The 24084-nt window shown below is 43.2% G+C and overlaps 1 protein-coding gene across 1 annotated transcript in view; it reads left to right on the top strand.

Annotated features, from left to right (window-relative positions):
• Nucleotides 1-24084, top strand: part of HACD3 (3-hydroxyacyl-CoA dehydratase 3) — a 37097-nt gene that overhangs the window by 5338 nt on the left and 7675 nt on the right. The window contains exons 3-7 of the mRNA XM_070762303.1: nucleotides 2073-2146; nucleotides 14969-15133; nucleotides 18675-18726; nucleotides 18809-18919; nucleotides 21673-21800. Of these exons, the coding sequence (XP_070618404.1) occupies nucleotides 2073-2146; nucleotides 14969-15133; nucleotides 18675-18726; nucleotides 18809-18919; nucleotides 21673-21800 (530 nt within the window). The remainder of the gene's footprint in view (nucleotides 1-2072; nucleotides 2147-14968; nucleotides 15134-18674; nucleotides 18727-18808; nucleotides 18920-21672; nucleotides 21801-24084) is intronic.

Below are 24084 nucleotides of genomic sequence, written 5' to 3' on the forward strand. Positions count from 1 at the left end.
AGGGAGGAATACCTGTGATTTATTTTATTTATTTATTCATTTGTCCAATACACGATACATATGGAAGAGAATAGACACAAAGTAATATATATAAAGAAAAAGATAGAAGAAAAGATACAAAAATAGAGGAGAAGGAAGAAAAGATATATGAGATAAAGGAGAGACAATTGGACAGGGGACGGAAGACAGACTAGTGCACTTATGTACGCCCCTTACTGACCTCTTAGGAACCTGGAGAGGTCAATCGTGGATAGTCTAAGGGAGAAATGTTGGCGGTTAGGGGCTAGGGGATTGGAATCATAGACCAAACCACTTATTATTCCCAACGCCCTAGTTCTGGTGTTTTTCTAAGACAGATGCCGTCCGTAGCCTCATTTAAATAAGATCGTAAAATTTTCATACCTGGCCTGTTTTTGCTTCCGTGTTAAGATAACCGTAACTCCTTTTGAGGTTGGGTTTTATAAGAGGAGCTCACGTTCCTCTAGGACTGTTATGTAAATGTTTATTTGCTATGGGGGAAAAAAAGGCCTTTGGATTCTTTTCTTTGCAAAACCTGCTCTCCCACATTTCGCAAAGCCTCTCTCATGTTGTCGGAGGATGGCTTTTGAAGTATTAGGGGGGAAAAAGAAAAGAAACCATTTGACTTCGTAGAATTTGAAATCTGAAATGGTACAGGGTTTCCGGCTTGAGCACAGGGCTAGACTAGAAGACCTCCAAAGTCCCTTCCAGCTCTATTCTGATTTATTTATTTATTTATGTGTTGCATTTATATGCCGCTTGGATGTTCTGTTTTTTAAAATAATTAATTAATTAATTATTATTATTATATTGATGGTCTTTGACTGTAATAAAGGTCTATTTATGTATACCTCCGGAACCGCCTGCTACCGCACGAATCCCAGCGGCCGATAAGGTCCCACAGAGTTGGCCTTCTCCGGGTCCCGTTGACTAAACAATGTCGTCTGGCGGGCCCCAGGGGAAGAGCCTTCTCTGTGGCGGCCCCGGCCCTCTGGAATCAACTCCCCCCGGAGATTAGAATTGCTCCCACCCTCCTTGTCTTCCGTAAACTACTTAAGACCCACCTATACCACCAGGCATGGGGGATTTGAGACACCTTTCCCCCAGGCTTATTATAATTTATGTTTGGTATGTATGTGCTGTTTGGTTTTTAATTATGATAGGGTTTTTAGGTTTTTTTTTTTAATATTAGATTTGTGCCAGTATAATATTGTTTTTATCGTTGTTGTGAGCCGCCCTGAGTCTTCGGAGAGGGGCGGCATACAAATCTAATAAATTATTATTATTATTAATTATTATTATATGCCACTCATTCCGAAACGGACGCTGAGCTGATTGATTGATTCTCTGTCTTGTGTCTATTCAAGCGTTGGTTATCACCTACATGGCTTAGGGCCAAACTATTTACAGGACCGTCTTCTGACACATAGCTCCCAGCGACCAATAAGGGCCCACAGGGTTGGCCTCCTCCGGGTCCCGTCGGCTAGACAGTGTCAGTTGGCGGGGCCATGCGGAAGAGCCTTCTCTGTGGTGGCCCCAGCTCTCTGGAACCAGCTATTCCCGGAGGTCCGTACTGCCCCCATCCTGCTGGCCTTCTTAAAAGCCATGAAAACCTGGCTCTGCCGGCAGGCCTGGGGCTGTTGAGCAATATAGTACCATCAGATCCAGCCTAAAGATATGAATGATTTTTATTTTCTTTTTCCCTCTGGGCTTTTAACTGTTTATATATATATATATATTAGATGTTGTACGCCATCCAGAGTCCGGAAGGAATTGGACGGCCTATAAATTAGATCAATCAATCAATAAACAAAATCACAATTATTTCCTTAAACCTCAAAATTATGCTTCTTTCTCCAAGTTTCTCCTTCCCTCCATGCTAATGTTCCACTACCAACCCCTTTTCAAGAGAAATGTTGACATTTTGACATTTAATTTGGAAAGCCTCCTTCGAAACTGCTAGTGTCTAATTAGAGAAGGATCTGATTTGCTACAGTTATACAATTGCTTTTCTAGAATTGGTAAAAACAGGATGTATATTTTTGGTTTTCTAGCTCATGGCCATGGAGCTAAAGGGGACAATATTTACACATTTCAGATTGAGTTCTTGGAACCAGTTAACCCTCAGGTAAGAGTTGATCACTTGCTGTCTAATGAAAAAAAAATACCAGTATGTTGAAAAGTGCACATGGTTTTATTTTGGTACCGTTAGAGCAGTGATTTTCAACCTTTTTTGAGCCACGGCACATTATTCACATTTACAAAATCCTGGGGCACTCCACCAACCAAACCTACACAAAATGATACTCAGTACAGAGTACATATTATGCATATATTATGCATAATAATGTCTATATACACCATCAGGATAGACATGACCAGCTGAGGCTGAGGCTTCATCTGGTGGTGGCAACATTTACCTCCAGTCCTGACCAGGATTAGAAATCAGGACCATGGGGAGGAGTAGCAGTTTCAGCTACTCGCCGCGGCCACACAATGACAAGTGCACGGCAGCCTGAGTGGGGATCTTCCTGGGTATGGATGAGAGGCGGCCTGCTATTGGTTCATCGCTAGCAGTCGGGATGAATCCTAGGAGGTGATTGGTCAGTGAGCATTCCCTGTGCCTCCACTCTTCCTGTTGCTGACAGCTGGAGGGATTGTGCGGGGAATGTTTATGTTCGGATGGGGGCGGCTGGTGGCAGGCCGGATAAATGGCCTTGGTGGGCCGTATCCCCACGGCACACCAGACCATGTCTGACGGCACACTAGTGTGCCCCGGCACACTGGTTGGGAAACACTGCGTTAGAGCACAGTTCAATAAATCCAATTGCTTTTCTACTGTACAGGTAGTCCTCAACTTATGACCATAATTGAGCCTGTTGTTAAGTGAGACATGTGTTAAGTAAATTTCCCCCCAATTTACAGCCTTTCTTGTCACAGTTGATGAGTGCATTTGTTAAGTTAGTCACATGGCTGCTGCATGAATCCGGGTTCCCCAGTGACTTGGCTTGTTATGCCAGGCTTCTCGTTAACAGCACCCAGTGAGAGAGGAGTGCAAAGTCAAACACACACACGCCAGCTCAGAAGAAATAAAAGTAGTTTATCTGAAGCAGTGTTAAAAGCGCATACGTTTAAGCAGAGACAAATTTCTCTCACCCAGATAACAGTCCTGGAATGCAGTCAAAAACAGGAACAAAAGAGAGCTTTCCATTCTATTCACGAATCCCAGTGACCGGTGAAGTCCCACAGAGTTGGTCTCCTTAGGGTCCCATCGACCAAACAATGCCAGCTGGCGGGACCTAGGGGAAGAGCCTTCTCTGTGGGTGCCCCGGCCCTCTGGAATCAGCTCCCCCCCCCCCCCCCCGGAGATTCACACTACCCCCACCCTCCTTGCCTTCCGAAAGAGTTTAAAAACTCATCTGTGTCGCCAGGCCTGGAGTTTCTAGATCTTCCCCCTGACCAACAAATGTTTTTAGTACAATTTGTGGAATGAATGTTAATGGAAGTTTTAAAAGTTAGATTTTTAAGGATTGTCTTTATGTATATTAATTGGATTGATTTTACTACTTTCTCTTTGTATATGCTGTGAGCTGCCCCGAGTCCTCGGAGAGGGGCGGCAAACAAATCCAATTAAATAAATAAATAAATACATTATTATTATTATTATTATTATTATTATTATTATTATTATTATTATTATTAATTAGATTTGTATGCCACCCCTCTCCGCAGACTCGGGGCGGCTCACAACAACAATAAAACAGTGTACAATGAACAAATCTAATATTTTAAAATATCTAAAAAACCATTATTTTCAAAAACATACAACACAAGCATACCATACATAAAACTATACAAGCCTGGGGGAGATGTCTCAATTCCCCCATGCCTGACGGCAGAGGTGGGTACATACATAAATATACATACATAAATAAATACATAAATAAATATTCTATTCTATTCTATATCTATTCTATTCTATTCTATTCTATTCTATTGTACTCTGCTCTGCTCTACTCTATTCTACCTGAGGGGCTATCAGAGAGAAAAGGGGCTCAGCCTATTCTCCACAAGGCCTCTGAGAGGCAGGACAGACATCTGCTTTCTATGGACCTATAAATGCATACCTCCAGGTCAATTCACGAGGCCAAGTTCAAACATTAACAGTGGTTTCTTGGAGATCCTGAAAACCAGAGGTCTTCAAACTGGGCAACTTGGCATTGCTGGCTGGAGAATTCTGGGAGTTGAAGTCCAGAAGTCTTAAAAGTTGCCAAGTTTAGGGACCATGAAAGCAGAAAACTAAGCCAAGACTTTTGCCCCCTGACCTACACAAATGCACCTTGTGTTAATCCTAAAGAGGCTTGGCCTGTTGAGTGAATGAAGTTGGTTGGTTTTTAACTCGTCAAGTTAAGCATTAATAGGACGACCATTACATATTAGCAGAGAGTGAACCCAGAATGAGTTTTGATCTTGATCTGACAGCATACAAGATATCAACCAGCTCACTGTTTCTCAACCTTCAGCAATGGTTAAGATGGGTGGACTTCAACTCCCAGAATGCCTTCACCAGCGTGCAATTCTGGGAGGTGGAGTCCACCCATCTTAAATGTTGCTGTGGTTAAAAAACACCAAACTTATTTATTTATTTCATTTCATTTCTATGCCGCCCCTCTCCTGAAGACTCGGGTCGGCTTGCAACATATAAAAAAAACAATAAAAATATTTTAAATCCAATTAAAGTTAAATTAACTAATCTAAAAACTCGAATTTCTTAAAAATCAATCATTCTTATGATTTATTCTCGTGTTTAATACAAGCAAATCATTGAAAGAGTACCAATAACTGTTCTGCTGGCATGTTTCAACCGCCCGTAATTACAGGGTAATTAGTCCAGGAAGACACACACCACACGATAAAAGGAAAACCCGAAAGTTTTTATAAACAGAAAAACAGAAACAGCTCCCTTTTTAAATGTCAAAGGGATTTTTTGGTACACACAAGGCACCGGTTAAATGCAATCCAATTGCTCACCCAATAACTGGGAAATTGAGTCCAATTCTAAAGTCTACAGAGAGTCCACACACAATCTTGAACAGCACAAAAACCACGATCTTGACGAAACAATGAATCAGATAAACTGCCATGAGGCTAAAACACCAAGCTGCACTTTTATCTGTAGCACTAATTACAGCAGCCCCACCCAACCACAGGTGGCCTCATTTTCTCTTGTAATAATCCTTCAGTTGTTGTCTCCTATGCATCACTCTACGCATGTGTGGATGTGTCATTAATTCAGGGATGATACAGATGATTGATCTCCTTCTGGGCTGTCTGCCAAACTCCCCTCTTCCCTGTCACTCACGCTTCCTTGGTCAGAGGAGGCTTCATCGGCAGACTCCATCGGGAGCAAAACAGGCCTGCGGCACGTGGATGTTTCCCCCACATCCACCTGCACATTCCTTGGGGCAGGAGCTGGGGTAGAGCTAACCACAACAATAACTAAATTCAGTAATTCATAGCACCGTTCCTGATGGTCTTGTAGGAAGGTAACATTTTGCCCCTGCCTTTTCGAAAAAAAGAAGTGTATTTCTGTGTATTTGGGAGGCTCCCAAAAAATAACCTGTGTCTTCTGAAATAGTACGGGTCACCAACCTTGGCCGCTTGAAGACTTGTGGACTTCCAGCTATAAGAATTCTTCAGCCAGCATTGCTGTCCGAGGAATTCTGGGAGTTGAACTCCACATATCTTAAAGTGGCCAAGGATAGATGGTTGAGGAATTCTTGGAGTTGAAGTCCATACATCTTAAAATTGCTTATTTGACAAACACCGTTGCAGCAAGAGTCTTGAAACCTGGATCTTGAAACCTTGGAACTACGACGCCTCAAACACGATCTAAGTATTGCCCAAAAGATTATATGCTGCAATGCCCTGCCTGTTAATGATTACTTCAGCTTCAACTGCAACAACAGAAGGGCACACATCAGATTCAAGCTTAATATTAACCGCGCCAAACTTGACTGTAAAAAATATGACTTTAGCAATCGAGTTGTCGAAGCGTGGAGCTCACTACCGGACTCCGTAGTATCATCCCCTAACCCCCAACACTTTACCCTTAGACTATCTATGGTTGACCTCACCAGGTTCCTAAGAGGTTAGTAAGGGGCGTACATAAGTGCACCAGAGTGCCTACTGTCCCCTGTCCTATAGTCTCTCCTATATCTCATATATCTTCTTAAGCATAAAACGTATCAGGAAAGACTTAATGAACTCAATCTGTATAGTCTGGAGGACAGAAGGAAAAGGGGGGACATGATTGAAACATTTAAATATGTTAAAGGGTTAAATAAAGTCCAGGAGGGAAGTGTTTTTAATAGGAAAGTGAACACAAGAACAAGGGGACACAATCTGAAGTTAGTTGGGGGAAAGATCAAAAGCAACATGAGAAAATATTATTTTACTGAAAGAGTAGTAGATCCTTGGAACAAACTTCCAGCAGACGTGGTAGATAAATCCACAGTAACTGAATGTAAACATGCCTGGGATAAACATATATCCATCCTAAGATAAAATACAGAAAATAGTATAAGGGCAGACTAGATGGACCATGATGTCTTTTTCTGCCGTCAGACTTCTATGTTTCTATGTTTCTATCTCTTCTATCCATCATCTATCCATCATCTATCTATTATATCTCTTTTATCTCTTATATTTTCTGCTATTCTCTCTAGTTATATTTTACTCCTATATTTCTCTCTATACTCTCTTTGATACATTCTACTCATATATATCCGCTATAAACTTCATTGTGTATTATTGTGTATTGGACAAAACAAACAAATAAATAAAAAATAAATAAGAGTCCTTCTCAAATATCAGATCTCCTCTGCAAAGCCCAACTGGTTTTCCCAGGGATCTTGTACCTGCAGAACCGGATTTAGGTATTGGTGCAGAAGCTGTGGTTCTTTGGGTAATAGTCTGGTGGAGACATAACAACCACAATTGCATTGGAAGGCAAGATGAAACAATCCAACCCACCCTGCAGAAAGAATTGTCTCCCCTGATTTGCTCAATCATATTTGCACCCAGACTAGAAATTCTGGTCATTCCAGTGAATGTGGCTTATGAAGTTCGCCCGTTGTGTAAATCTCAGGCCCTGCAAGTTGTAGGCAAGATTGTGCGGTCAGCAATAAGGGCAGGAGACTCATAGAGTATGTGGTGAGATTACTATGTCTACAGAGGTAGAAAGATTTGACACCACCCACTATGTGGCGTGAAGTTGGCAGGTTTTACTGCAATGAATAAATTTACTTTTTTATTGGAAAAAAAGGCACTATCTACATCTTTTGATGACTGGAAACCTCTTAAGGAGCTTTTGAATGAAACTTTAAAAAAAATATATGTATGATTTACCTTTGTACTTATTATGGCTGTAAAGAATATCAGGAGCCACTTCTCTGTATCTTTTTTCTTTCCTGTATTTCTTCAACTGTTTCTTTCTTGCACTTCTTGCACTTTCTGTAATTTCTTTTTGTTTTTTTTATTCTATTCTATTCTATTCTATTCTATTCTATTCTATTGGGGCTACCTTTGAAGACTGTTCGGAAACTTCAGATCGTGCAGAATGCAGATGCAAGAGCAATCATAGGCTTCCCTAGGTATGCCCATGTTACACCAACACTCCGCAGTCTGCATTGGTTGCCGATCAGTTTCCGGTCACAATTCAAAGTGTTGGTTATGACCTATAAAGCCCTTCATGGCATCGGACCAGAATATCTCCGGGGCCGCCTTCTGCCGCACGAATTCCAGCGGCTGGTTAGGTCCCACAGAGTTGGCCTTCTCTGGGTCCCGTCGACTAAACAATGTCAGCTGGCGGGACCCAGGGGAAGAGCCTTCTCTGTGGCGGCCCCAACCCTCTGAAACCAGCTCCCCCCAGAGATTAGGATTGCTCCCACCGTCCTTGCCTTTCGTAAACTTCTTAAAACCCACCTCTGCCGTCAGGCATGGGGGAACTGAGACATCTCCCCTTGCCTATGTAGTTTTATATATGGTATGCTTGTGTGTATGCTTTTTATATAATGAGGTTTTTAGGCTTTTAATGTTAAATTGTTTTTTTTATTTATTATTATTTATTTATTACTTAGATTTGTATGCCGCCCCTCTCCGAAGACTCGGGGCGGCTCACAACACGTGGAAACAAATCATAAATAATCTAAATTTAAAATTTTAAAGATTTAAAAAAACCCCATATACTAACAGACACACACACAAGCATACCATATATAAATTAAACATGCCCAGGGGAAGATGTTTCAGTTCCCCCATGCCTGACGGCAAAGGTGGGTTTTAAGGAGTTTACGGAAGGCAGGAAGAGTAGGGGCAGTTCTAATCTCCGGGGGGAGTTGGTTCCAGAGGGCCGGTGCCGCCACAGAGAAGGCTCTTCCCCTGGGGCCCGCCAACCGACATTGTTTAGTTGACGGGACCCGGAGAAGGCCCACTCTGTGGGACCTAATCGGTCGCTGGGATTCGTTTTAGACTTTTAATATTAGATTTATTACTGTGTATTGTTTTATCACTGCTGTGAGCCGCCCTGAGTCTGCGGAGAGGGGCGGCATACAAATCTAATTAATAATAATAATAATAATAATAATAATAATAATAATAATAATAATGATAATATTCTATTCCATTCCATTCTCTATTCCTCTACATTTCTATTTCTATTCTTCTAACTGGAGTGAAATTAGAGCATCCTGAGAGATACAGGCAAATGTTTGGCTCACTTAGAAATAACCGTAAGGCAAACTCAATTGTAATAAATAAAATGTACAAAATTTATTTATTATTATTATTATTTATTTATTTATCAGATTTGATAATATAAACAAATCTAATATTTAAGTTAATTTAAAAACCCCAATTTAAGAAACCAGTCATACATACAGACATACCATGCATACATTTTATGAGCCTAGGGGGAAGGGGAAGTCTCAATTCCCCAATGGCTGACGACAGAGGTGGGTTTTAAGGAGCTTACGAAAGGCAAGGAGGGTGGGGGTAACTCTGATATCTGGGGGGAGTTGGTTCCAAAGGGTCGGCGCCGCCACAGAGAAGGCTCTTCCCCTGGGTCCCGCCAAACAACATTGTTTAGTTGATGGGACCCGGAGAAGGCCAACTCTGTGAGACCTAACTGGTCGCTGGGATTCGTGCGGCAGAAGGCCGTTTGGCGGGACCCAGCGGAAGAGCCTTCTCTGTGGCGGCCCCGACCCTCTGGAACCAGCTCCCCCCAGAGATTAGAATTGCCCCCACCCTCCTCGCCTTTCGTAAACTCCTTAAAACCCACCTCTGCCGTCAGACATGAGGGAACTGAACCATCTCCCCCGGGCCTATACAGTTATGTATGGTATGCTTGTATGTATGTTTGCTTTTAATAATGCGGTTTTTAGTGTTTTTAAAAATTATTAGATTTGTTATATATTGTTTATTATTGCTGTGAGCCGCCCCGAGTCTACAGAGAGCTGCGGCATACAAATCTAATAAATAAATAAATAACTAAATAAAGAAAGAAAGAAAGAAAGAAAGAAAGAAAGAAAGAAAGAAAGAAAGAAAGAAAAAGAGATATTCAACCTGGAAATAAGGAGATAATTTCTGACAGTGAGAACAGTCAATCCTTGGAACAGAAGTTGCTTCCAGAAATTGTGGGAGCTTTATCACGGGAAGCTTTCGAGAAGAATCTTGGACTGTTATCTTTTAGAAATGTTGTAAGATCTCTTGCTTGAGCAAGGGGTTGGACTAAATGATCTATAATATCCCTTCCAACTCTGTTCATCTGTTAATTCTCTGCAACAGATTTGGATTAATTTTAACTGTCTTTTGTAGCAATTTACTGCTTGCTTTAGTTCTGGAGTATAGTAATCCCTCGCTACTTCGCAGGGGGCTTAAATCCATTAATTTTTTTTTTAAAAAAAATTTAAATTAATTTTTAACAAATTTATATTACACACAACATAAAACAGTGCATAGTGAAATGTGCCCACCACCCAGACACACACACATTCCCCACCACCAAATCGGGGGTGTTTCTTGTATAGTCCACTTGACCCAAGAGCAATATATCTATTGACATATTATAGAGTGATTCCAATTTATTTCTTGTAGCTTGGTCTTGGATTCTGTTCGTCATATATCGTCTTACCTTGTCCCACCGCCCCATCAGTTGTCCCAACTCAGTTTCATTATCCGAATTTATCCTTTAATCCATAATTTCAAATTGAATATAGTCCACCATGTGCCTATACCAATTTCGCATTGTCCATTTTGTCGCATCCTTCCAACCCAAAACTATTACTGCCTGAGCGCTTTCTATTGCTGCTTTTTTAATTTCTCTAAATTCTCCCATTGCACTGCTTTTAACTAGTACTGCCATTTCCTTAGTGATTGTCCATTGTATATTTAGCATTCTATTGATATCCTCTTTCACTTTTTGCCAAAATTCCTGCACTATCGGGCATTCCAAAATGTATGCATAAACGTATGCTGGTGAGACCACATTTGGAATACTGTGTTCAGTTCTGGAGACCTCGCCTACAAAAAGATATAGACAAAATTGAACGGGTCCAAAGACGGGCTACAAGAATGGTGGAAGGTCTTAAGCATAAAATGTATCAGGAAAGACGTAATGAACTCAATCTGTATAGTCTGGAGGACAGAAGGAAAAGGGGGGACATGATCGAAACATTTAAATATATTAAAGGGTTAAATAAGGTCCAGGAGGGAAGTGTTTTTAATAGGAAAGCGAACACAAGAACAAGGGGACACAATCTGAAGTTAGTTGGGGGAAAGATCAAAAGCAACATGAGAAAATATTATTTTACTGAAAGAGTAGTAGATCCTTGGAACAAACTTCCAGCAGACGTGGTAGATAAATCCACAGCAACTGAATTTAAACATGCCTGGGATAAACATATATCCATCCTAAGATAAAATACAGAAAATAGTATAAGGGCAGACTAGATGGACCATGAGGTCTTTTTCTGCCGTCAGACTTCTATGTTTCTATGTTTGTAAACACTCCTTTATCTTGACACCCATGCCAACAATTCCCCTTGACATTCTGCTGAAAGTGTGCGAGTTGAATGGGAGTAAAATACCACTTATGCAATATTTTCCTTCTCATTTCCCTGATTCTTGTATTTTTAATTTTCCTTATATTTTCTACTATATTTTCCATCTCTTGTATCTCTACTTGTATCTCATTAAACCCATTAAAATTTTTAAATCCATTAAAATCCATAAAATTTTTCTACAGTACTACTTTAAAGAAACTGGTAGGATGTCACATGTAGTTCCAGCTGAAAAACATTATAGAATGACTATTTAATGGAAAGGGTGGGTTTTAAAAATCCAAATACATAATTAAATGTCTTTCCTCTACTTTACGAAAATTTGTTTTTCACGGGTGGTCTTGAAACGCATCCCTGGTAAAAATGAGGGATCACTGTAATTCTAATTTACGCGCTAAAACAGGGGTCAGGAACCTTTTTGGCTAAGAGAGCCGTAAACGCCACATATTTTGAAATATAATTCCGCGAGAGCCGTACGTATCTCCCTTTCTCTCTTTCTTTCTCTCTCTCTTTCTCTCCCCCTCTCTTTGTCTCTTTCTATCTCTTTCTCTCCCTCCCTCTATCTTTCTCTTTTTATCTCTCTCTTTCTCTTTCTCTCTCTCTCTTTCTCCCCCTTCTCTCTGAAGTGGGGAGGGCCGGGTTGGCACCAAGGGAGCTCGAGACGGGGTGCAAAAGCAAACTACTCTGCTGGCCCAGGCCCACATCGGAAGGAAGGAAGGAAGGAATGGTAAAAGGGGCGATCAAGAGAGGAATGGGTGAATGAATGGACGGAGGGTGGGAAGGAAGGAAGGAAAGAGGGAAGGGACAGGAACAGAGGAAGGGTGCAAAGAAAGCAAGGAAAGGTGTGAAAGGGGAGAGTAAGAGAAGAAGGAGTGAAAGAAGGGAATGAGGGAGGAAACAAGGGAGGAAGGAGAAGGAAAGCAAGAAATGGAGGGAGGGAAGGAAGGAAGGAAGGAAGGAAGGAAAGAAAGAAAGAAAGGGGGAAGGGACAGGAACAGAGGAAGGAAGCAAGGAAACTTATGAAAGGGGAGAGTAAGAGAGGAAGGACTGAAGGAAGGGAGGGAGGGAAGAAGGTAGGAAGGAGAAAGAAAAGAAGAAAAAGAGGAAGGGAAGGTAAAAGAGAGAAAGAAAAAGAGCAAGAAAGAAAGCAAGAAAGAGAGAAAGAAAGAATGAAAGAGAAATAAAAATAGAGAGGGGGAATGAAAGAAATGGAAGGAGGGCAGGAAGGAGAGAAAGAAAGAGAAAGAAAGAAAGCAAGAGAAAGAAAAAAGAATGAAAGAGCAAGAGAGCAAGAGAGAAAGAGAAAGAGAGAAAGAAAGAAAGAAAGAAAGAAAGAAAGGCAACTTCAAAGAAAGGCTAACTGAGCATCTCTCACTCTCTCTCTCTTTCTATCCCTCTTTCTTTCTCTCTCTTCCTTTCTATCTCTCCTCTTCCTTTCTCTCTCCTCTCTCTCTCCCTCTCTTTCTATCCTCCTTTCTCTTCCTTCCTTCTCTCCCTCCCTCCCATCCCTCCCTCCTTCCTTCCTCTCCATTTCTCTTTCCCTCCCTCTCTTTCCCTTTTCTTTCTTTTGGTCCACTTCTCTCTCTCTCCGCTTCTCCACTTGCCTCCCCCTCGCGCCTCGCCCTTCCCACCCGGCCACCCGCGCGCGCTTACCAGCAGCAGGAATTCAAGTAAGCCCAAAAGAAGCCATTGGCTCCGGGCGGCGTTCATGGCCCCCCCGAACCCCCAGCCCAGCTGGAGCTCCCTCTCGCCGCCGCCATCTCCCTGCGACTGCCTGCGGCCGCTGCAACCCCCCCCCTCCCACCGGGCCACAAAGGACATTTGCCGCCGATGCCAGTGAAGCTTCAGCTGGGCGGGGCGCTGCCGGTACTTCCCTCCTGGGGCTCCCGCTCGCAGCTGTCCCCCGGCTTCTGCTCGATGCCGCGGTTTTCGGCGCTGTCCTGCTGTGCCCCAAAGACGGAAGGCGGGAAAAAGGCGAGAAGAATGGAGCTCTCCTTCTTCCTGCCTTCCGTCTTTGGGGCCCAGCAGGACAGCGCCGAAAACCGTGGCATCGAGCAGGAGCCAGGGGACAGCTGCGAGCGGGAGCTCAGTGCTAGGAGCCCTGTCTGCGAGCCAGATACGGCCATCAAAAGAGCCATATCTGGCTCGCGAGCCATAGGTTCCCGACCCCTGCGCTAAAAGCTTGATTATAACCATTGAGGTTAAAACCTTTCCAAGGAGAAGCCATACATCCATTCCAGAAAGCAAATTGCAACACATACCATACATTAATTCAGAATAGACAAGAATCTCACCCAAATGCCAAATCTAGTATCAGTTGAGAGAACATTTAATTCAGGGAGATTCAGAGCTCAAAGTTTTATAACTTTCATCAGATATGCTCCCAAACACATCTTGTAAGATGTGGTAATCTTCAGAGCGTTCCAATGCATTTAATTATTTTTGCATAATATTGCATTTAATTGTACAGTCACACAATGGTTCAATTGTCTCTGCATTTGCTTTCCAGACAGGTTGAAATGGATCAACAGTCAGAAAAAAAAACCTAAGTTGTTTTGAATCACTGAAGGACCCAAATCATTGGAAATTATACCGATGGTCCTCAAATTACAACTGCAATTAAGAGCCAAAATTCCATTGCAAAGCAAAACAGTTAATGCGGTTTTGCCTCATTTTACGACCTTGCTTGCCAGTTTTTAAGTGAATCTGGCTTCCCCATTGACTTTGCTACTCAGGAGGTTGCAAAAGGGGATCATGTGATCCCAGGATATTGCAGCTGTCATAGACATGAGCCACTCCGTCTTGTTGGGGTTAGGTTTGAGCCTGTTGGCACCCATCCAGACTCTAACAACCTCCAGGCACCGGCACATCACTTCCACTGCTTCACCAAGTGGACACGGGGTGGAGATGTACAACTGGGTGTCATCAGAGATGACAACTCACCGCATGTCCTTGGATGATCTCACCCAGCGGTTTCATGTAGATATTAAATAGCAGGGGGGAGAGGACCGACCCCTGAGGAACTCCACAAGGGAGGAATCTAGGGGTCGACCTCTGACCTCCCACTAACACTGACTGCGACCGACCGGAGAGGTAGGGGGAAAACCACCGTAAAGCGGTGCCTCCCACTCCCAACCCCTTCAGTCGGCGCAGAAGGATACCATGGTCGAAGGTATCAAAAGCCACTGAGAGTTCAAGAAGCACCAGGATAGAGGATAAACCCCTATCCCGGGCCTGCCAGAGATCATCCATCAATGCTGCCTCCTCAAAATCTAATTTTGTCCCCTGGGTCTACCACCTTTTATTCTCCATTTTCTACCTCTTCAATCATTTTAACTTAACTTCTATATATTCATTTTCTATCCAATCATAAAATTTCACCCATGCATTATAATATTCTGTATCTTCCTTGTCTTTGATTTTCATTGTCAATTCATCTCCACACAGTCCAAGATTTTCTTGATTATTGCTATTTTTATACTACTACAGTAGTACCCCTAGATACGAGTATAATTGGTTCCAGAAGGGAGCTTGTATGTCGAGCAACTCGTATCTGGAACAAATGGCTTTAGACTTTGTTTTTCCCCTCCGAGATAACCAAAAGCAAGGATTCTTGCGCCACCTAGTGGACGCTCGTCTCGTATCCCGAATTTGAGCTCAGGTCTGGAACAGAAATTTCTCTCCCCTCGTGGCTCGTATCTTGAAATACTCGCATGTGGAGCAGCTCGTATCTAGAGGTACTACTGTATTTTTTTTTTTTAATGTGCATTTTCACCAAAGCACCTTTTCCTTAAACGGGGTTTGCTTTCTTGTCCTTCCTGCTTCCTTAGCCGGTGTGTAAAGTGACCCAAAGGCAACTGAACATCACGGTGAAGAAGAAGCAAAGCCACTGGTGGGAGAGATTGACCAAGCAGGAGAAGCGGCCACTGTTTCTCACTCCGGATTTTGACCGATGGCTGGACGAATCGGATGCCGAGTTGGAGCTGAAGGCCAAGGTGAGGGCAGGTGCCTGACATGGCTATTGGTAAGCACGTCAGAAAGAGAGGGCTTCTCCAATCCTGTTCCCGGAGACTCACAATCTCTTAAACTGCCATAGCTAGGACGACAGAAGGTCGTCTTCCACAGCTGCTGGCTGAGAGGTTGGTGTAGGTTCCCTGGGGGGTTTGTACATACTCCTAGTCCACCTACCAGTTCCTATCTCTTTCCCCTCTCCTCCAGAAAGGTTGTGACCCAATACCAACTTGTACCAGGTCTCCAAGTGGCTGGGATTTGGGGTTCCCCTGTGGAGCGTGGGGAATTCCGTGCCGCTATGACGTTGGCCACATGTGTGCTGGAGAGAGAAGGGGTAAAAGCTGATGAGTGTTTGACGGACCTAAAGACTTAGAAGAGGAGTTAGAAATTCAACAGGAAAGAAAATTTCTTTAAAATAGCAAGAGCAGCTATCTAGCAAGTTGAAAAATCATAGAGAAAACAAAAGGAACTTAATTTAAAGACCATAAAAAAAAAAAAGACTGGGTGAAGCTAAAAGGATTGAAAGTGACTGAAAAATAAAATTTGGGAAGAGAGGACTACTTCAGTGGGCATTAACCAAAGAATTTTTCAGCCCAGAGCCTACCTCTCAGATTTGCCCGAACCTTCCCATCAAGAGGCTGTAATTCACAGGTTGTCATCAGCATTCTGCCAGGAGTCCTCCACTTACGACCGTCATGTTGCCTATCCATTACAGTCATAAGTCATGACGCTAATAAATAGTTCTGGGAGTTGTCGGAGTCCACCGATATTAAAAGTTACAAATCTGGTACAGTGGTACCTCTACCTAAAAACGCCTCTACTTAAGAACTTTTCTAGATAAGAACCGGGTGTTCAAAAATTTTTTGCCTCTTCTTAAGAACCATTTTCTACTTAAGAACCCGAGCCCGGAAAAAATTTCCCAGGAAATTTGAGAACGGCACAAAGGCCCGGCCAGTTTCCTACCATTCCCCCTTTAATCCCGTCCATCTCGGGCTTTTCTGGGCTGCCAGAGGGGCCTTTCGGTGCCGTTCCCCTCTTGCCGGCCTGGGTTTCTCTCTCTGGTGCAGTATATGGGAGGCAACCTCGCGCCGGGTATATGAGAAGTGTGTGCTCCTCCTCACCACCTCAGAGTCTCTCTTTTTTAAAAAAAAAAAGCCTTAAAGTTTTGGATTTTTTTGATTCCCCTCACCTCACCTTCTTCCTTCAGCAGCGACTGTCCTCCTCCTCTTCTTCTTCCTCCCACCCAAATTCCGAGCTTTTATTTCTTTCCTATTGGGTTTGCACATATTATTTGCTTTTACATTGATTCCTATGGGAAAAATGGCTTCTACTAAAGAACGTTAATAGAGCCGGGGTGGCGCAGCAGGTAGAGTGCTGTACTGCAGGCCACTGAAGCTGACTGTAGATCTGTAGTCAGCAGTTCAAATCTCATCACCGGCTCAAGGTTGACTCAGCCTTCCATTCTTCCAAGGTGGGTAAAATGAGGACCCGGATTGTGGGGGCAATAGGTTGGCTGTGTTAAAAATTGCTATTGCTAATATGTTGTAAGCCGCCCTGAGTCTAAGGAGAAGGGTGGCCTAAAAATTGAATGAACGAATGAATGAATGAATGAATGAATGAGTGAGTGAGTGAGTGAGTGAGTGAGTGAGTGAGTGAGTGAGTGAGTGAATGAATGAATAAATAAATAAATAAATAAACGTTTCTACTTAAGAACCTGGTCACGGAATGAATTAAGTTCTTAAGTAGAGGTACCACTGTATTTTCCCAGGTATTAAAAAACACTTTGGATTATAGAAACATAGAAACATAGAAGTCTGACGGCAGAAAAAGACCTCATGGTCCATCTAGTCTGCCCTTATACTATTTTCTGTATTTTATCTTAGGATGGATATATGTTTATCCCAGGCATGTTTAAATTCAGTTACTGTGGATTATGCCTCTTAAGTCTTGCAATTGAAAACTGGTGCGACTATCACAAACAACATTATGAATTTGCCCCAGGTAATTTTTAGCTGGCATCCGCAGAACCCAAGTGTTAAATTAAAAAGTAGAATAAAAAAAGAAAGAAACCTGACTCTTTCAAAATTAACCGATGTTGTGCAATACATTGTGTAAAGCGCTGGTAAAAAATTTCACCATTCTGAAATTTCTTGATATGTTAATGCTCAGTTGAGATAATGCCAGATCACCAAAATCTTGCAAGATTGTGTCGGCTAAGTATTTATTTTTTTTTGTTGGGCAACATTCAGCAGAGCTCGGGGCTTGAAAAAAAAATTGTCAACTCTTGTTATCACCTTGTACTTCAATCCTCGGTATTTGGAGAAAACGGGCCCCTCGGCAGTCCAGGGCCACTTGCCAGCTTTTTGTTTAAATTGAGCAAAAGTGATTTATTTTCCCTCTCGGAGGTGCAAAAGTACAGGGTGGTTTTCAGGCCCATACAATCAGAAAGTCTAGTGGTGTCTTGAAAAAACACCTTTAGGAGTCATCTAGAGCAGAGGTCTCCAACCTTGACCACTTTAAGACCTGTGGACTTCAACTCCCAGAATTCCTCAGCTAGCTGGCTGAGAAATCCTGGGAATTGAAGTCCAGAAGTCTTAAAGTGGCCAAGGTTGGAGACCCCTGCCCTAGAGCAGTGTTTTTCAACCAGTGTGCCATGGCATACTAGTGTGTCGCGAGACATGGTCAGGTGTGCTGCGAAGAAGGAAGCTCAGGTTTTGGTCTCGCAACTTTTTGCTGAGAGAGAGAGAGAGAGAGAGAGAAAGTAAGCAAGAGAGAGAGAAAGAGAGAGAGAGAGAAAAGAGAGAGAAAGCAAGAGAAAGAAAGCAAGAGAGAGAGAAAGAAAGCAAGAGAGAAAGAAAGCAAGAGAGAGAGAGAGAAAGAAAGCAAGAGAGAAAGAAAGCAAGAGAGAGAAAGAGAAAAGGAGAGGAAGGGAGAGAGAGAGAAATGAGCAAAAAGGGAAGGAAAAAAAGAGAAATGAGAAAATCATCGAGACAGAGAATGAGAGGAAAGAGAGAGAAACAAAACAGAGAGAGAAGTGACTCTTGATTTAAAGCATATGATAAAAAGCACCCAAAGAATAAGAGAGAGAAAAAACCCAGCCCTCACCTGTTTTTGGAAAGGGTTCCAGAATGTGTACACACACACACACACAGAAGGGGGGGAGGAGACAGGGATGGAAAAAGAGAGGAGAGTGTCTTAGGGTGTCATTTTGTGTCATTTTGGTTGGTGGTGTGCCCCAGGATTTTGTAAATGTAAAAAATGTGCCCTGGCTCAAAAAAGGTTGAAAATCACTGCCCTAGAGGATGGTTCATGCCCTCTGCTGGATTGGTAAGGCAGGCAGATGAAATCATGCGTTACATTGCATTTTTCCTGCGGTAAGAAAGTTGTGAGCTGTGTCTCCCAATCTATTTGACATATGAAATACCAGCCGTTTATTTACAAATAATGCATCAACCTCAGGACCAGATGCCTTCTGGATGGGACATAGCAGTTTTTATGCTCTCTCTCTCTCTTTCTAACATCTAGGAAGAAGAACGGCTAAACAAAATTACTATCAAGAACAGAATCCCCAAAGATCGTAAGTGGCTCCACTTGGCAGTTGGCCATCCAAAGACGGCTGCCCTTCCTTCCTTGCTAACTTGTTCTGTAACCTCTTGCAGCTTTCCGACACTTGAAGAGAGGCTATTTGTTCATGTACAACCTCGTGCAGTTCCTGGGATTTTCATGGATCTTTGTGAATATGACCGTGCGGCTCTTCATGCTGGGAAAAGGCAAGTGGCAGTTTTGTTCTGTCCCCTACCAAGAATGTAACACAACACCCTGTGATGCGACTACTGTAACGCTCTCTACATGGGGCTGCCTTTGAAAAGTGTTCGGAAACTTCAGATCGTGCAGAATGCAGCTGCGAGAGCAGTCATGGGCTTCCCTAGGTATGCCCATGTTACTCCAACACTCCGCAGTCTGCATTGGTTGCCGATCAATTTCCGGTCACAATTCAAAGTGTTGGTTATGACCTTTAAAGCCCTTCATGGCATTGGACCAGAATATCTCCGAGACCGCCTCCTGCCGCACGAATCCCAGCGACCGATTAGGTCCCACAAAGTTGGCCTTCTCCGGGTCCCGTCGACTAAACAATGTCGTTTGGCGGGCCCCAGGGGAAGAGCCTTCTCTGTGGCGGCCCCGACTCTCTGGAACCAGCTCCCCCCAGAGATTAGAACTGCCCCTACCCTCCTTGCCTTTCCTAAACTCCTTAAAACCCACCTTTGTCCTCAGGCATGGGGGAACTGAAATATCTCCCCTGGGCCTATACAATTTATGTATGGTATGCTTGTATGTATGTCTGTTTAATAATGGGGTTTTTAAAATATCTTAAATTGTAAATTATTAGATTTGTTATAAACTGTTTTTATTGTGTTGTGAGCCGCTCCGAGTCTATGGAGAGGGGCGGCATACAAATCTAATAAACACAAACACACAAACACAACACAACCAGTGCGTATGCACCTATTTTTTAAAATTATTATTATTATTATTATTATTTATTACTATAAATAATAATAATAATAATAATAATAATTATTATTATTATTATTATTATTATTCTCCTAAGCACCTGAGGGCAGGACAAGGTGATGGGCAGAAGGTCATTAAAGAGAGATCCAACCTAGAACGTGTTGTGGTTAGCTCTGGCCCAGCTCCTGCCCCAAGGAATGTGCAGGTAGATGTGGGGGAGACATCCACATGCCGTAGGCCTGTTTTGCTCCCGATGGAATCTGCCGATGAAGCCTCCTCTGACCAAGGAAGCGTGAGTGACAGGGAAGAGGGGAGTTTGGCAGACAGCCCAGGAGGAGATCAATCATCTGTATCATCTTTGGATTCTGAACAAGAATTAATGACACATCCACGTATGCGTAGAGTGATGCATAGGAGACAACAACTAAAGGATTATTACAAGAGAAAATGAGGCCACCTGTGGTTGGGTGGGGCTCCAGTAATTAGGGCCATAGTTCCCTCTAAGCTGAGCAGTGAGCAATCGCTCACTTAAAAATCATCATCAACTCAGAGTTTTCCAAACCTGCCCAGAAGCCGAGAGGGAAAGAGTGAGAGGGAAGGAGAGAGAGAGGAAGAGAGAGAAACAGATAGAAAAAAGAGAGGAAGGAAAAGAGAAAGAAAAAGAAGGGGAGTAAGGAAGAGAGAAAGAAAATCAAAATCTAGTTTGAAACTAGCTCAACTATTTAAGTGGCATTTTGATATTGATAGAGTTGCCCTATTATGAGCTCACTGTTATAGACACACAGTACAGTATTTTATTTTGAAATTCTCTGAGGCAAAACAGGGTGGGTTTTTTATTTGTTTGTTTGTTTGTTTGTTTATTTATTTATTATTTCTGTGCCGCCCAGTCCCGAAGGGACTGCCGCTCAGACACTATACTTTTCCGCCCACCCCCCCAAAAAATTAGAGGGAACACTGATTAGGGCTGCTGCTATAAATAGCAGCGTGTGGGTTTGGCCGTTGTGAAAGAGTATCTGATCGCAGTTCGTCAGGAATCCTGGGTTGCTGGTTTCTAGTCTTTGCTTGTTGATTTTTCACGCCTTTGAAAACAAAGCAGAGCAACGTGTGTGTGTGTGTGTGTCTGTCTCACTTCGTTGGAAGAAGAAGGGGTGTGAAGTTTCTTCACAGCTGCTAGCTAAGTACTTAATGACTGCTTAAGGTTAATTGTACAGACTACCTGGTTGTTTTGGGAGGAGTGCTTTTTGCAATACAAAAAGAGTGCTTAGTTTATTTTGACTTTTGGGATAAAGAACATTGTTTTGAATTTTCAAACGTGTGTGTGTCTGAAATTTGTACCCTTGAATTTTCGGGAGGCTCCTACCAGAGAGCCCGGCAAAACAGAACGAAGGAGAAATTTTCTAACAGCACAAAGAATCAGTGGAACAGCTTGCCTTCCAGAGATGCAGATGTTCCATCACTGGAAATAAACGAGGCAACCAGCCTAATTTTGACTAGGAGGGTCCGAGTCTCCTGCCTGGAGCAGTGGGTTGGACTAGAAGATTTGCAAGGTCTCTCTTCCAGCCATGTGATTCTATCTTCTATATTATATAGGCCATGTTAGCTGGATAAGGTTGTGCGAAACATTGGAAACAGGTACAGTAGTACCTCTAGATACGAGTTTAATTCGTTCCAGAACGGAGCTCGTATGTCAATCAACTCGTATCTGGAACAAATGGCTTTAGACTTTGTTTTTCCCCACGGAGATAACCAGAAGCAAGGAGATTCTTGCACCACCTAGTGGAAGCTCGGCTCGTATCCCGAATTTGAGCTCGGGTCTGGAACAGAAATTTCACTCCCAGCTTGTATCTAGAGGTACTACTGTAGTTCACAACCCATGGAAATTATTGCAGCAGCGTTATCTTTTGCAAGATGCCTAAAAACCCTTCTGAAATGTATTCCTGGTTCCTTCTGCATCTCGTAGGTTTCCTTCCTTCCCACTGCAATTACAGGTAGTTGTCTTATGTTCTTGCAGACTCCTTCTCAGATACATTCCACATGAGTGGGGACGTGATGTACTTCTGCCAGATGTTTGCCCTGATGGAGATCATCAATTCCTTGATAGGCCTCGTCAAAGCTCCTTTAGCTCCTGTTTGTATCCAGGTAATACCTTTGCAAACCACTTTGGAAAGCATCAAAACTCATTTTTACGGGGCTGGCTAAAGATTTAATTCGTCAGTGCAAGACACCAACCAAGAAATTTCTTTAATACTTTGTCTTAGAGCAGTGATAACGAACCTATGGCACGGATGCCATAGGTGGCACATGGAGTCATATCTACGGACACATAAGCCACTGCCCTAGCTCAGCTCCAATACGCATGTGCATCCCAGCCAGTTGATTTTTGGCTCACATGGAGGCTATGGGAGGGCATTTTTGGCTTACAGAGGGTATCTGGGGGGAGGGAAGCCTCTAGAGCAGTGATTTTCAACCTTTTTTGAGCCATGGCACATTTTTTACATTTACAAAAACCTGGGGCACATTGGGGGGGGGGGGCGGCTAAAAAAAGTTTGGACATTTTTTCTCTCTCTCTCTTCCTCCCTTTCGCTCTATTTCTCTCTCCCTCCCTCTTTCTCTCCCTTCTTTTTTTTCTGTCTCCATCCCTCTTTCTTTCTCTCTTCCTTCCTTCCTCTCTTTTTTGCTCTCTTTCTCCCTCCCTCCCTCCCACCCTCCATATCTTTCTCTCTCCCACCTTCCCTCCCTCTCTCTCTTTCTCTTTCTTTCTCTCTCTTTTCTCTCTCTCTTGTTTTCTTTTTCTCTCTCTTTCTCTCTCTTTCTTTCTCTCTTGCTTTCTTTCTCTCTCTATTTCTTTCTCTCTCTCTTTCTCTCTCTGTTTTCTTTCTCTCTCTGAGCTTCGTGGCACACCTGACCATGTCTCATGGCACACTAGTGTGCCGTGGCACACTGGTTGAAAAACACTGCTCTAGAGGGTGAAAAATGGGCCTACTGGGCCTACCAGAAGTTGGGAAATGGGCCATTTGAGGCCTCCAGAGGGCCTCCAGGGGAAGGGGGAGGCTGTTTTCACCCTCCCCAGGCATTGAATTATGGGCGTGGGCACTTGTGCATACATGATAGCGCTGGTGCACATACTTTTGGCACCCATGGATAAAAAGGTTTGCCATCACTGTCTTAGAGTAAACATGGCAAAGGATTGTATACTACATCGTTCCACTTGTTAGTAATTCCCTTGAGTGAATCTTGGGCATCTATCTAATGATGTGCAAAAGTTGAGAGCTCTCGAAAAGCTTCCTGCCGTTGATCCTTCATTAGAGGAAATTAAGAGTTTAAAATACAGTGGTACCTCTACTTAAGAACGCCTCTACCTAAGAACTTTTCTAGATAAGAGTCGGATGTTCAAGATTTTTTTGCCTCTACTCGAGAACCATTTTCTACTTAAGAACCCGATCCCGGAAAAATTTCCCAGGAAATTTCAGAGTGGCACGAAGGCCCGGCCTGTTTCCTGCCATTCCCTCTTTAATCTCGGCCATCTCGGGCTTTTCTGGGCTGCCAGAGGAGCCTTTTGGTGGCACTTAAGGAGGCTTTGGCAGCCCAGAGTGAACGGAGCGTTTTCCTTTCTCTGAGTGCTTGGAGAGGGAATAAACCTCTGCCAGCATCCAGAGAAAAGAAACGCTCCCTTCGCTCTGGGCAGTGATTGTCCTCCTCCTCCTCTTCTTCCTCCTCCTCCCACCCAAATTCCAAGCATTTATTTCTTCCTTGTCTGCATGCATTATTTGCTTTTACATTGATTCCTATGGGAAAAATTCCTTCTATTTACAAACTTTTCTACTTAAGAATCTGATCATGGAACAAATTAAGTTCTTAAGCAGAGCTACCACTGTATTAAGACTTCCGGTGGTGTGGAGCAAGCCGATGGGGGCTCCTTGCCTTTGGGCAAGGTTAGCTGCCGTAGGGAGCACCAGTGGAGAGGGGAGACTTCATGGCTCCAAGGGGGAAAGCCGATCTCCTGGGAGAGCAAGAGGGTCCCTCGGATCAAGCACAAAAGAAACTGGCCTATTAATAGCTGATCCGAAGCTGTGACAGTCCACTTGCTGAAGAGGAAGAAGAGAGAGAGAAAACAGCGAGGCGTATCAGAGGAAAAGAAATGCTGAAATTCAGAAAGTGGAGGATCCTTGGCGTCAATGGGGAAAAAGTGAAGTGAGAAAAGCGAGTGAAAGAATGTGATTCCAAAAAGATTAAAAAGCAGCAAGTACATAGCGAAAGAGAAAGTACGGTGATACCTGGTCTTACAAACGCCTCGTCATACAAACTTTTCGAGATACAAACCCGGGGTTTAAGATTTTTTTGCCTCTTCTTCCAAAATATTTTCATCTTACAAACCCAAGCCGCCGCCACTGGGATGCCCTGCCTCTGGACTTCCGTTGCCAGC

The sequence above is a fragment of the Erythrolamprus reginae genome, chromosome 10 (assembly GCF_031021105.1).
Source record: "Erythrolamprus reginae isolate rEryReg1 chromosome 10, rEryReg1.hap1, whole genome shotgun sequence".
In the NCBI taxonomy this organism is placed as follows: Eukaryota; Metazoa; Chordata; class Lepidosauria; order Squamata; family Dipsadidae; genus Erythrolamprus; species Erythrolamprus reginae.